The 14096-nt window shown below is 33.1% G+C and overlaps 1 protein-coding gene and 1 pseudogene across 1 annotated transcript in view; one reads left to right on the plus strand and one right to left on the minus strand.

Annotated features, from left to right (window-relative positions):
• Positions 1 to 14096, plus strand: part of TRAPPC8 (trafficking protein particle complex subunit 8) — an 87559-nt gene that overhangs the window by 21466 nt on the left and 51997 nt on the right. The window contains exons 6-11 of the mRNA XM_065889810.1: positions 85 to 178; positions 816 to 1072; positions 1423 to 1538; positions 2252 to 2402; positions 8455 to 8555; positions 11849 to 11954. Coding sequence (XP_065745882.1) covers positions 85 to 178; positions 816 to 1072; positions 1423 to 1538; positions 2252 to 2402; positions 8455 to 8555; positions 11849 to 11954 — 825 coding nt within the window. The remainder of the gene's footprint in view (positions 1 to 84; positions 179 to 815; positions 1073 to 1422; positions 1539 to 2251; positions 2403 to 8454; positions 8556 to 11848; positions 11955 to 14096) is intronic.
• LOC136133142 (small ubiquitin-related modifier 2 pseudogene) lies at positions 4592 to 7546 on the minus strand (annotated as a pseudogene).

Raw genomic sequence — 14096 nt, forward strand, 5'->3', positions numbered from 1 at the left:
TTACCATAGTTGTTGATGAATTTGATGGTATCTTAAACATGATTAAATACAACCATTAATGCTGTTTAAATTTTATTTTGATAGGAATCATATGAAGATGGCCCTTGTACTATAACTTCAAATAAGAATTCTGATAGTAACTTGCTTTCATTGGATGGATTAGATAACGAAGTCAAAGGTCTTGATATACTTTCTCTAAGTTTCTCTTTTGATTGAAAATATGCACTGTTGTTAAATCTTTATACGTAAAAGATGGGGGAATTTTCATGATGAAAAAAGATAATGGACAGGTTAGCTTTTCCTCTGAAGATTTTATTGAGTTATTTGAGTTTGATGTTTTTTGACATTTAAAAATTTGTTTTTTAAGAGTAATATATCAGGCTTCATAAAAAATTTTTGGGGTAGAAAGCAAGGGAAGATATTATGTGTAGCATTAATTATTCCCCCAATTCACATGATTTTGAGAGCTTTATTTTTGTATTTTAAATTACAGTTTAGACAGTGATAACTTTAAAAATTTTTGTTATAATTTTTCTTATTGGTTAGTTATGCTATTTAAAAATAATTCTTTATATTTTAACATTATTTTTCTTCATTTCTTTACATGAATTAAAAAATTTCTATTACGTGTAACAGGTATTAACCCAGGTCCTAAAATTTTAGGGGGAAAACTTTAATGTTATTGTTTTAGATTTCTTAAGAAATACAGAAAGATAAACAGTTCCAACATTCTTTCTTTTCTTTAGTAATATAGTAGTAATATCACAATTTTCTGTTGTTTTCTGAGAGTAAAATAAAGATCTGTTTTTCAGTAGATGGCTTACCAAACAACTTTAGAACTCACCCGCTTCAATTGGACCCATCTGGTGACTCTTCTAACAGCATTGATGGCCCAGATCATGTAAAATCTGCTTCATCATTACATGAAACAAAGAAAGCAAATGCTGGAATTATTCATGGTGCATGTTTAACCCTTACTGATCATGATAGAATTCGACAGTTTATACAAGAGTTCACATTTCGGGGCCTCTTGCCACATATAGAGAAAACAATTCGGCAATTAAATGATCAGGTAAGATTTAATTATTTGCACTAGTATTTTAAAAAATTTCAGTAAATAGTAAAGTTGAGAATATAGTAGTATAAGTTATTTAAAGAATTTAAGTTTTTGTTTGAAAAACAGACCAATATTAGGGTTTATTAACATTACTATCAGTGATGAAATTCTGTTAAATCCTAGAAGAGGCTTATTTATTTTCACTAGGGATTTCGTCAGCATTTTGGACAGTTTTCTTTAAATCAATGTTAAAATGCACATTTGCTCACTCTTAAAACTTTAGTTATTTAGAGTTTTTTCTTTTGTATGTAAAAGAAAAATATTAAATTCTTATATTTGTCAATATGTTTAATCTTTTCTCTTAGCTAATATCAAGAAAAGGTTTGAGTCGATCTTTATTTTCTGCAACTAAAAAATGGTTTAGTGGCAGTAAAGTTCCAGAAAAGAGCATTAATGAGCTAAAAAATACATCTGGATTGCTGTGAGTAAAATATTATTGTTTTTAGTTTTTCTGTGTTTAACTCTGATTAGTGTTTGATTATATGATGTTCTGCAAAAAATGACTGTGTCTTTAGTTTCTTAGTTTCATATTGGTCAAAGCTGGGGTAGATAAGAATAGTGACCATAAGTAAATTATATTAAATTAAAAAACTATAAGTAATTGGTTATCTAAAAATAAACAATAAGGAGGGTCACTTTATTTTAGGTCTATTTTCCTATTTGTAAAAAGATGGAGTTAGATTAAGTATTCATTAATAACTATATTAAAGTATTGAGGTCTAATAATTCTAAGACATGGCATATATTTAGAAATTTTGTTTAATATAAAATCCTGTTTTAGGGGAAAATAAAGTCCATTTTAGATTTTCTTTTTTTTTTCTGCTGTACATAAAGGTGAGTCACATGGAATTGATCATTTATTTACTTCATAATTTGACAATAGAGAAAATGCTTGCCTCCTGTTGAGAAGTTCTCAGTATAGGGATATAAATTATATAAATAAGGATGTAACTGTCTGTTTCCAGATATCTTTGAGAAATGACACTCTCTCCTTGGAGGTAGAATTCTTATCATACAGGATCAGTTTTTCTCATGTTTTGGACAGTTGGGTATCTTTTTAGACATTTTATAATATTTAATGGTTTAAAGGTCATAAATTGTAAATTCCTTTCTTAACTTAATTTGTATTTACAGGTATCCGCCAGAAGCTCCAGAGCTTCAAATCAGGAAAATGGCTGACTTATGTTTTTTGGTGCAGCATTATGATTTGGCTTACAGTTGCTATCATACTGCAAAGAAAGATTTTCTTAATGATCAAGCAATGCTTTATGCAGCTGGTGCCTTGGTTGGTATTCTGTAGTATTATAATTTCTTGCTTCTGCTACCATAAATGACTTAGAAATTTTTATTTATGAAATGGCAAGCAAACTATCTGGGGATAAGTTGTACTCAAATAGCATACAATGCTTTATAGGTTTTGAATTCATTTATGATAATTTGATGAATTTTTCTTAAACTAGTGCATTGAAACATGGTCATATGTGAGGGTTGGTTTCTTAGATTTGATTAGTACTTTCTATTTAATTTGAATTACAGTTTTCACTGTATTCACAGTATAAAAACTTTTTTTTAGAAGATGCTTTTTGATCTCTTAAAATGATTTAAAATTGTTTGAAATGTTTTTTTCTGATCTAAGACTATATATTGGTTAAGAACATGTACTTTGGTGTGAGACAGGCTTTCATACATTGGGGAAAATCCACTTTTAGGATGAATAAACATTTTTCTGCAACAGTTTTTAAAATAGAAAATAAAATACAGAAATAATTTAATTATCCAAAAAAAAAGAATTATCTAAAAACTGAGATATGATTAAAGCCTTTAACCTGACAGACTATATAAGTTCCATGACAGTATGAACCATATCTGTTTCAGAATACCTCTGTATCCTCAGTACCCAGCAGTGTCTGCTCAAAAATTTATTGAAGAAACTGAATGAAAATACGTGATTTTCACGTGAAAAAATTTTCTGCAGCTCTGAAACATCATGTTTTCTTAACTAGTTTACATTTTAACTAATATACATAATGATATACATAGGGGTCTATATTATACCAAAAACTCTAATATATATTATATATATGGTATAATATTATATAAAAATACATTATATTTGCTATATACGAACTATATATACTGCATATGTATACATCAATAAAAGTGTACTAAGAAAAATTCCTGTAAGAAAAATAGGCCCCAATTCTAAATTATTTTCTAATTTCATTCTACAAGAAATTACAAATCAGTATACACACAAACCGACAATTTCTAAGGATACAGTGAGAACATTCTGAATTATCACTCCAGGTTACTGCACAATCTTCAGTAATAAACCATTAAATCATTTCTTATAGTCTACAGTAATGGATTAATACATTTCACAAAGACTTTCATCAAGAACTGGAGTGATCTACTTAACCTTCAGCTAGTTATGATAAATTTAACTACAGAAAAACCACATTTCTCCAAGAATTCCTATTACTGGTTTCACCGTGATATATCTTTTAATTTTATAGTTAAAATAACTAAGTATCTTCTTAATTATCATCGAAAAAGCCAGGCAATATAGTCTGTTATCAATTAGCTACTATGTGACTGGTAAATAGGAAGGAGATATCAGTGCAAATAAAATTCATCTTAGGCAAGTTATTGAACATCTCTAAGCCTTAGTTTTCTCATCTGTAAAATGGGAATCCTAATGGCATAGGGTTAGATAAGGTATAAGTTTTGTAAGGTGCCTAGCACACTATCTAATATATATAATAAGGTGTCAGTAAGCATTGGCTATGTTAGTTTTTGTAATCAGTATAAAACCTGGGTGTTTCAGAAAGAATTTTCTATGTTTGTTGCCTTATAACCTTTTAATGTAATTGAAAAGTTGTCATAAATATATTTATAATCTGCTTTCTGTGCTTAGAAAAGAGTAAACTAGCACTGTTACTTTCTACAGTTATTTATTTAATTAAACAAGAAGTTTATTTAAACAAGATGCTTAAGTTGAAGGAAAAACTATAGGATTCATTTCTTTTAGAGTAATTTATCCCTATTTAAAGACAGATTGCCCTACATATAATAGCTATGTACAAAAAAGGTATAAAATTGTCCTTGGTTTTACAATGATAAATGAAAAATATTAAAATTCTCCTTGCAACAAGGTATGCAAGGATTTTTATGGGTTTTTTTTGTTGTTGTTAAAGAGTGAGAACAAAATAACTTGCTGAGTATGCTATCCCATCTCCATTTGATGTCGATCAAAACATACCATTGGCCATTTAGTTTAAAAAAATGCAATATGCTTTTGCACATACACCAGTTACTTTATGTACAGTAAAGGAATAGGGAAGGGGAAAATGAAAGAGTAGAGAAACTGTATTGTGGTAGTCAGGATGTGGTGGAACCAAGTTGCAGTTTTCTAATTGAGAAAGTCTTGGTCTGGAGGAACAGAATTCTGAAGTAAAGTAGCAGGTTCCCTTTTTAGTAGATACCTCCTGTCTGCTGCTGAAACACATCAATTGTATCTTCAGCCTCCATTTCCAACTGTGCAGGTGTGTCTGTTTCATTGATCGGCTTCCCATCAAATCAGAATCTGATCTGCCTCATTGACAACCCCTGTTGTTCATAATAGGCTTTCATTAGTTTACTAAGCGGTGTATGCCTCTTAAACTGCACCTCAGAACCATCCTGCCTCACCACCCTCAAATTTATATGATCGTTGTTCTTAGTCTTGACTCCTTTCTTCCGCTTTCGTTGGCCATGGCGAGCGCTGGAGTCTCCTCAGCTGTCTTTTCACAAACGAGGTCTGCCCTGTATGGGCACACAAGCAGCGCAGAAGGCGGAGCGGCAGCCCTGGAGGAGGGAGAGGGCCCGTGCCCCTCGTGAGCTCCCTCCCCCACACGCTGTGTGCCTACGTAATTTTTTTTTTTTTTTTTGCCGTACGCGGGCCTCTCACTGTTGTGGCCTCTCCCGTTGCGGAGCACAGGCTCTGGACGCGCAGGCTCAGCGGCCATGGCTCACGGGCCCAGCCGCTCCGCGGCATGTGGGATCTTCCCGGACCAGGGCACGAAGCCGTGTCCCCTGCATCGGCAGGCGGACTCTCAACCACTGCGCCACCAGAGAAGCCCCCCTATGTAATCTTTTTAAAGACAAGCTATAAACAAAAGTGGAAAGAATAAAAATACACAAGAACTCTACTTCATTGATAATTAGCATGTAGATACTTGTTTAATAACTGTCATCTCTTTTGCATTTATTTTAATACTATGTCTATAAAAATAAAATAGGTGATTTTAAACTGTAAAACTAAAATAGCAAAATTACATTACTATTTTTTATTTCTTAGTATTTTGTTGTTGTTGGGGCTAGGAGTTTATTAATTTATTTATGTACTTTTGCTGTGTTGGGTCTTCGTTTCTGTGCCAGGGCTATCTCTAGTTTTGGCAAGCGGGGGCCACTCTTAATCGCGGTGTGCGGGCCTCACACTGTCACGGCCTCTCTCGTTGCGCAGCACAGGCTCCAGACGCACAGGCTTCAGACGCGCAGGCTTAGTAGTTGTGGCGCACGGGCCTAGTTGCTCTGCGGCATGTGGGATCCTCCCAGACCAGGGCTCGAACCCGTGTTCCCTGCATTGGCAGGCAGATTCTCAACCACTGCGCCACCAGGGAAGCCCTATTTCTTAGTATTTTTAATTTTAAAAAGTCAGCTAACTTTTAAGAAACCTTCAGGAACTGAAAATATGTTACCTTTATGAATAAGAGTGTTTGAAAAATTATGTGAATTGTCCTTGGCTAGACAGTCTCTGGTCTTACAGTCATCTAGTATGAGCTAATATAAAATCACAAACACTTAAATGTTATTTCATCATTTATAAGTTTATAATTTCAAAATTGTACACAATGCATCTGCAAATTGAAAGTTTGGTAAAATCTTAGGAAAGTATGACAAAAACTTTCTATGATTTTATGGTACTTAAGCTTTTTCATTTCTATCTGCATCTGATAAATACTGCATTTAAATCATTTAGATGGAGGCATATTAGTAGCAGCTATATGAGAGAAGGTAGTTTAACACTGGAAAATAAAGGCATAGCTGCTGTAGCATAATATATGCATACCTAAAAATCTTTGTAGTCTAGAATAGCTGCCCTAAAAATAATAGGCCTTAGAGAAAAATAGGGCTGGGAGAGTCTCATAAAACCTATGTATGTTTGTAACCAGAGCATAAAATGTTTGTGTGAGGCAGGTTAGCATGGCAGGAGCTTATCTCAGGGAATAAAAAAAGTATGCAAAAACAATATGTGAACACTGGGGTGGGGAAGAGGAACTTGTAACCAGTGTAATTGCCATGAAGGTGAGCGTGGAAGGAAGCGCAGCCTGCTTTAAACCAAGAACTGTGCAAGGCTGGGAGCATAAGTCTCTAGAGAGGCCCCTTCCAGCCCCCCAACCACACACAGATACCAAGTGTAGTCATTCGTTTTATATTTTCTTAAAATACAGATTTAAAAAAGCTCCTGCTTGAGCAACAGCTAAGCTCAGCTTTTTCCTCTCCTGCTGAAGGTTATAATTCTATATTTGCTATATTTGATCCTGTTGCCTAAGAAAAACTATTTTTGAATGAATAAAAATTTCATTTGAGCTAATATCTCTTTCCTATTTACCAGTCACATAGTAGCTAATTGATAACAGACTATATTGCCTGGCTTTTTCGATGATAATTAAGAAGATACTTAGTTATTTAACTATAAAGTTAAAAGATGTATCATGGTGAAACCAGTAATAGGAATTCTTGGAGAAATATGGTTTTTCTGTAGTTAAATTTGTCATAACTAGCTGAAGGTTAAGTAGATCACTCCAGTTCTTGATGAAAGTCTTTGTGAAATGTATTAATCCATTACTGTAGACTATAAGAAATGGTTTAATGGTTGATTATTGAAGATCGTGCAGTAACTTGGGGTGATCATTCAGAATGTTCTCACTGTATCCTTAGAAATTGTCGGTTTGTGTGTATATTGATTTGTAATTTCTTGTAGAATGAAATTAGAAAATAACTTAGAATTGGGGCCTATTTTTCTTACAGGAGTTTTTCTTAGTATACTTATTGATGTATATATATGCAGTATATATAGTTCATATATAGCAAATATAATGTATTTTTATATAATATACCATATATAATATATATTAGATTTTTGGGTATAATATAGATCTCTATGTATATCATTATGTATATTAGTTAAAATATAAACTAGTTAAGAAAACATGATGTTTCAGAGCTGTGGAAAATTTTTTCACGTGAAAATCACATATTTTCATTCAGTTTCTTCAATAAAGCAGCACACTGCTGGGTACTAAGGATACAGAGGTATTCTGAAACAGATATGGTTCATTCTGTCTTGGAACTTACATAGTCTGTCAGGTTAAAGGCTTTAATCATCTCAGTTTTTAGATAATTCTATTTTTTTAGATAATTAAATTATTTCTGTATTTTTTTTCTATTTTAAAAACTGTTGCAGAAAAATGTTTATTCGTCCTAAGAGTGGATTGGCATTAACAAGTTTTTCCCCAGTGTATGAAAGTTTCATTTATTTCTAATTAAATTATTAAAACTTGGTCTACATGAGACCACAAGTGTGGACATAATAGAATATTTTACTAAGAAGCCAAAACCTTCATTCTCATCTTCATTTCAAAATTCTTCAGCACTATTGTATATTATTTGAAGTATTAACAATGGAATGGGTTTTTAAAATGAAATAAGAAGTCCTAGAAAATTGACAGTAGTATAGGTCTCAGAAATGGTGTCTGTGCCTTCTGTATGATATAGAATATAAACTATAGGGTGTATAAGTAGCTGAAAAGATGCATAGTGCAAGCTGTTATGAGCTCTGTTTTCAAATTTTGAAGCCAGTACATTGGAAGGAGACACACTTTATTTTGTTTCTCTCTATATGGTTCTGTCATTGGTCTGTTCTTTAGTCATTAAGGAATAGGGAATAATGAGGAGGAGATGGTAGCAGAAATCTTAAGCTAGGCTCACTTGGTAGTTATATATACCATGACTGAAAGTATAGTTATATATATACCATGACTGAAGTTGTTTACTAGGTCTTCTTGAAAAAACTCGTTTAAATACTGAATGACAGACTTTGGAATTTGACTAGAGAATTTTGAAACTAAAAGCATATACATATATTTTCCAAGTCTGCATTAGGCTCTCAGATTTATATATGTGGATACATAAAAAAACTCAGCAAACTTCATTCCAGTTTTTAGACTTCCTGAATGCTAAACTACAATAATATTTTCCTTTTGAAATACTATAAATAATGTCTTTTCCTCTAGGAAATGGCAGCAGTGTCAGCCTTCCTTCAGCCAGGAGCACCCAGGCCATACCCTGCACATTATATGGATACAGCAATCCAGACATACAGGGATATCTGCAAGTAGGTGACTAGAATATTTATGTTCTATCCATTTAGAGGTAAATTTGACATTTATATGGTTATTAGATATAAATGGTTCTTTGTTTTTTATGCTTTAAACTTAAATAAGCTCCCAAATCAAGTTAATATAGACATAGATAAGGTGAGATGATCTTTTAAAACTAGGGTTTTACTACATTTTCCTTTCCTTTCCAATTTTGTTTAGATATGTGGTTAGGAATTTGTTATATGTAATGTTGAGGTTATTTGTTCTATTGAGGGTGATTTATATTTTGGGGACATCTCTAACTTTAGCCACTGTTAAGCCAGGAGTTAGCTAGTTTGAACTTTCCTTGTTAAATAGGCAAACACAGAGAGTTAAATAATGGTCCAGGGAAGAAAATGAGAAATGTTTTGTACACATAGTGAGTTCTGTTGAAACTCTATGGGAGTTAGAACTCACCACCTGTAAAGGAGGCTATGAGCTGGTCCAGAGAAGGTGTCACGGTATGTTTGAGGAATAGACCTTGAAAGAAAGGTTGGTTGGTAGTTGATAGCCATAAAGACATTTTTAGTAATTGTGATTGGCAGGAACAATGTTTTGGATACAGTATTACTGCTGAAAAGGAATAGAGCCCTGGCTAGGTTAGAGGGTTTGTATATATGGAAAGGTGTTTTGAGAGAAATCAGCGTGGGGGAGCATTAACTCTCATTTATTATTATTTTTAAGCTGTAGTTAAGATTTGTGTAGTAGTAAATGGAGGAGTTACTGAATATTTGAGTAGAGCCTTGATAATAAAAGTTATTTTTCAGAAAGATTAATATGACTTTTCTATGTAGAATGGATGGGTTACAGTCAGAAACACAAAGGCAGTTTTGTGTCCTATAATGTTGAAGTAGAAGTAGTAGTCATAGCAATGTGTTTACAACACAACACTAGTAATAATGATTAACATTTATTTAGTGCTCAGCATTTACCACTATGCCAAGGTAATTTACATGCTCATTTAATCTTTAAAACAAGCCTGTGAAATGGTGGATACCATTTGATAGACAAGGAGATTGAAACTTAAAGAGTTTAACTTGCCCAAGGGTATGCAGTTAATAAATGGTGGAGCCAGTATCAAATCCTGCCCTTTGTATAGAATACTTTGTATAATCTGTTTGAGAATATATTTGGAGTTTCTGACAGGAGAAACAGCCTTCTGTGAACGAGGAACCTTTGAAGGTTTCCGAAAAAGTGAGATTCAAAAGGTAGAAGAACTATGAGAATGAGGCATTAAGGAAGCCAGAGCAGTAAAGTCCTTTCTCTGAAAAGATTTTCCTTGTCTTCATGAAGCACAGAGCTTTTGGAGAGATGCACGCGGAGTGGTGCAAAAGAAAAGTGAAAATACCAATTGACCCAGATAGCCAAATAAGCCGTGGCAATCCAGTTTTGTCCTCCTGTTCATAGCAGACTATATGCTTTTTCTAAATACATACTTAACTGACATGCATTTAACTTATAATCTTTTTTCTAAGTTACCATAATTGGTAAGGTTTATCAACAATTTAATAGATATTTTGGGATAAATTAGAAAATACTACATTAGTTATACATATCCATTTTAAGAAACTCCCTGGTCTCAGAAATATTAAAATGTAAATAAATTTTCTTAAGTACAGGATATACAATATTACTTTTGCAATGCCCTTATAATGCCAGGCTCTACTTTTTAACTGATGCAATCCTATTTATACATTTCTTTTTTGAAGCTTTCCCTTCCCTCCTTTATCTCCCCAAATTATAATAAAAATCAATGGTACCCTGTTCATTATCTGTTTTATGTCAGTTTCTGCATTTAGATAGGGATTGTGTCATAGAAACACTTGAATCTTTAGTAATTCCACTGCCTGACACAAATGACTTTTTAAAATCTTGCTTTAATAAACAAATTAATATAAAGTCCTGAACTTGGTAGCCTTGTGACTTCATAGCTGATCACAAGGGGAAATAGCTGAGGATAAAAATAAAACAATTGTGTTAAGATTTGTAAAGTTTACTTAAGAAGATTTAAGAACTGAGCATATTTGAGCATATTGTAGTATGTGAGTAGGTACTGGCAAGGAGGAGTTAGTCTTTTGTGTTCATTAAAACATTCTCAGATATTCATAAATACCAACCCGCTAAAAAAAATCATGATTTGTAGAAAGTTTATGGCAGATCACTACAGTAATTTTGAAAGTAGTGAAATGTATTTTTAAAATATCACTGTTCAGAATGACCTTCAAGTTAGTAGTCTTTGGTTGTAATTTTAAGGTCAAGTGGTATATTTTTGTATAAGAATTAGAAAGTAAAATGAGAAAAACTTTGCTGCTACAGTTGACCCTTGAACAGGATAGGTTTGAACTGTGTGGGTCCATTTCTTTTTTTGGCCATGATGTGCAGCATGTGGGATCTTAGTTCCCAAACCAGGGATTGAACCTGTTCCCCCTGCAGTGGAAACGTGGAGTCGTAACCACTGGACCGCCAGGGAAGTCCTGCGGGTCCACTTACACATGAATTTTTTTCAAGAAATATATACTACAGTACTACACAATCCACGGTTGGTTGAATCTATGGATGTGGGACTGAGGGCCAACTGCATATTTTTGACTGCACTGTTCAGTGGTCAACTGTATTTCTCAACAAAAGGATTCCATCTTGTAATTTCACAGTAAAAAATATTTTCATTTATTTTTATTATTTTGAAGAATAAAAAATCTAACTCTAGATTTTTGATGATAGTTGTCCACAAGAAAAATCAACTGATTTTGTGTTTTTACAAAGAAGATTTTTCTCAGTAACAGTCAGGCAACACTGGCTCCATGCTATCTCCAAGTGAAACATTTCAGTAGTACTAACCAGAGAGAAAATGCCTAATTATTCCTAAAAGTAGTCAGTAAAATGAAACACACATAACCAGAGTTTGCAATAAGGAAGGAAAAAGAAATCTGGGTGAAATGTTTGTATTCCTTTATGTCTGAAAGCAAGTTTTGTTAACTAACTGCTGATTCAGAGATACGAGTTGGGTTCTAGCTTTTTTCATACAGGAAATGTGACTTTGTATTGTAGTCTTACTACAAAATTATACAATGCTAAAAAGTTTTGATGAGTTACGAGAATTCTTTGAAGTTTTTTTTTTTAACCTTTTTTGGTAAGTAGAGAACAAAGACATGGATTTCTTTTTACTTAAAAACTAGAATTGGAAACTTTTGTTGAACACATGGTTACTATGATGTACTAAAATATTATTGTAGTGCTAATTATATTTTTCTTGCCTTTTTTTCTCTAGGAATATGGTATTGGCTGAAAGATGTGTATTGCTTAGTGCTGAAATCTTAAAAAGCCAAAGCAAATATTCAGAGGCTGCAGCTCTCCTAATACGGTTGACCAGTGAGGTACTAAAACTGTGTCGTATTTGTTCTAATTAGTATTGTTTCATATATTTTTTTAAGTGTTTCTTTTTTCTTGAGAGGGTATGCAAAACAAAATTAGAGGGTTATCTCTCTTTGGGAATTTATAACCTGGCTACTTTAGTAATTTGCTGAATTAATTTTAAATGCAGTATTTTGTAAACTGAATTTATTTTATTTACACATTTTAAGCCTGCATGATTATTAACCACAAACATGCACTGTATGTTTTCTATGAATTAAGTTTTGACTTATGGATAACAATATTTAAGGCAACATGCATATACATCTTTCCTAATATAAAATTGATACTTTAAAAAGTAATTATTCAGGAATTTTAAATTTTGTTTTCATTCCTATGAACTTGTTAAAAAATCATCTTACGCATTTTTAAAATCTATATTATGAATATTTCAAAAGGGAGAAAAAGAAATTCACGTAAATAGTTGCTGTTGAAGGTTTCCAACAGACATTAAGTTGTATTGACTATAGGCTTGTAAAGAATGGCAGTAATTCTTTGTAAGTATGGTTAAAGACATGTTTTTTAGATGAATGCTCAAGAACAGAAAAAACAAAATCAAACACCTTTGTGTTTATATTAATGTTCCCTAGGGTTTTAATCCTTGGACCATTGTACTTTTTTACTTCATACATGTTTTAGGTAATCTATTTACAGTTATGATTTTCACTCTCAAATCTGTCTTCAGCCCTGATGTCTCCTTGAGCTTTAGATTTGAATGGCCAACTGCCTTTTAGACTTAACCTACTTGAGTGTTCCCAGTACACCTTTGAGTCAACATAGCAATAACTAAACTTCTACTTTCTTACCTTATAGATCTTGATCTTAAATTATAACCAGCCAGCTCCTTATTTGCTCAAGGCAAAAACTACTTGAGATGTACCTATATTCTTCTATACTGTCAGTGACACAATTAGGGGATTTTTAATCAATCAATTAATTAATTAGGCTGCATTGGGTCTTAGTTGTGACATGCAGGATCTTCGTTGTGGCATGTGGATCTTTTGTTGCAGTGTGCAAGCTTCTCTCTAGTTGTGGTGTATGGGCTCTAGAGTGCGCAGGTTCAGTAGTTGTGGCACATGGGCTTAGTTGCCCCATGGCATGTGAGATCTTAGTTCCCTGACCAGGGATCGAACCCATGTCCCCTGCCTTGGAAGGCGGATTCTTAACCACTGGACCACCAGGGAAGTCCCAGGGGATTTTTTGTTTTTAAACTTCTTAAACATGTTTTTATATCTTCACATATTTTACTTATCTCTCTTTCTCTTTTTAAAATCCCTCCTATTACTGTCCTGGTTCATGTCCTTAATGTCCTTCTCTTGGACTTTGGCCCTTTTCCTCTTTCTTCACCTTAATTTAGTAGTCCTGATTATCAGTCATATCCTTCAGATATTTGTATGTAGTACCCAGGTTGTTCTAAGTGTCTCTGTCCTGTCCTTTCATATATGCTGTGAGACCTGACTTGTCATATTATATTGGAAATTATATTTAAGCTGTTAACTTCTTGAGGATAGGGAACTGGGTTGCTTTCTACATTTTTATCCCTAGTGCCTAACACTGGGCTTGACACATGGTATATGATTTACAGATGTTTGTTGAACTGAACCATTAATTATTCTAAAAAGGTTTCTGTCAGTTATAACTAAGTAGGCTAAGGGATGATTTTAAAAATATTTAATAATTGATACTGCATGGACACTGACCAGTATGAACAGTTGTCAGAAACTATTTGTTAGAGCTGAATATAGGTTCTTGAGTGTGTTGATATTCTGTATTATAATAAATAATCTTAACTTGGGTTTGAATATGTTGCTGAGTTTTTCAACCTAGGGGTTATCAGTGAACGTAAAAGGAATTTATGGTTTAGGAGCTTGGAGTAAAATTTCTTTAGAGCAAATTCTTCCATCTGCATTGTAGCGTTATTATTTTCTTTCATTATTCTTTTTCTTTCCAACTCTTTGTTTTTACCTTTCTTTTTCAAACCTGGATGATTTATTTTGTCATGAAATTCTAGGAAATTTATCATTGTCATTTACTGCTTTGGGGTGACAGATGGGGGTGAATGATATATTTCCCCAGAAATTGTGATTTTCACTGGCCTTTTCTAC

This window comes from Phocoena phocoena, chromosome 13 (assembly GCF_963924675.1).
Source record: "Phocoena phocoena chromosome 13, mPhoPho1.1, whole genome shotgun sequence".
Taxonomy (NCBI): domain Eukaryota; kingdom Metazoa; phylum Chordata; class Mammalia; order Artiodactyla; family Phocoenidae; genus Phocoena; species Phocoena phocoena.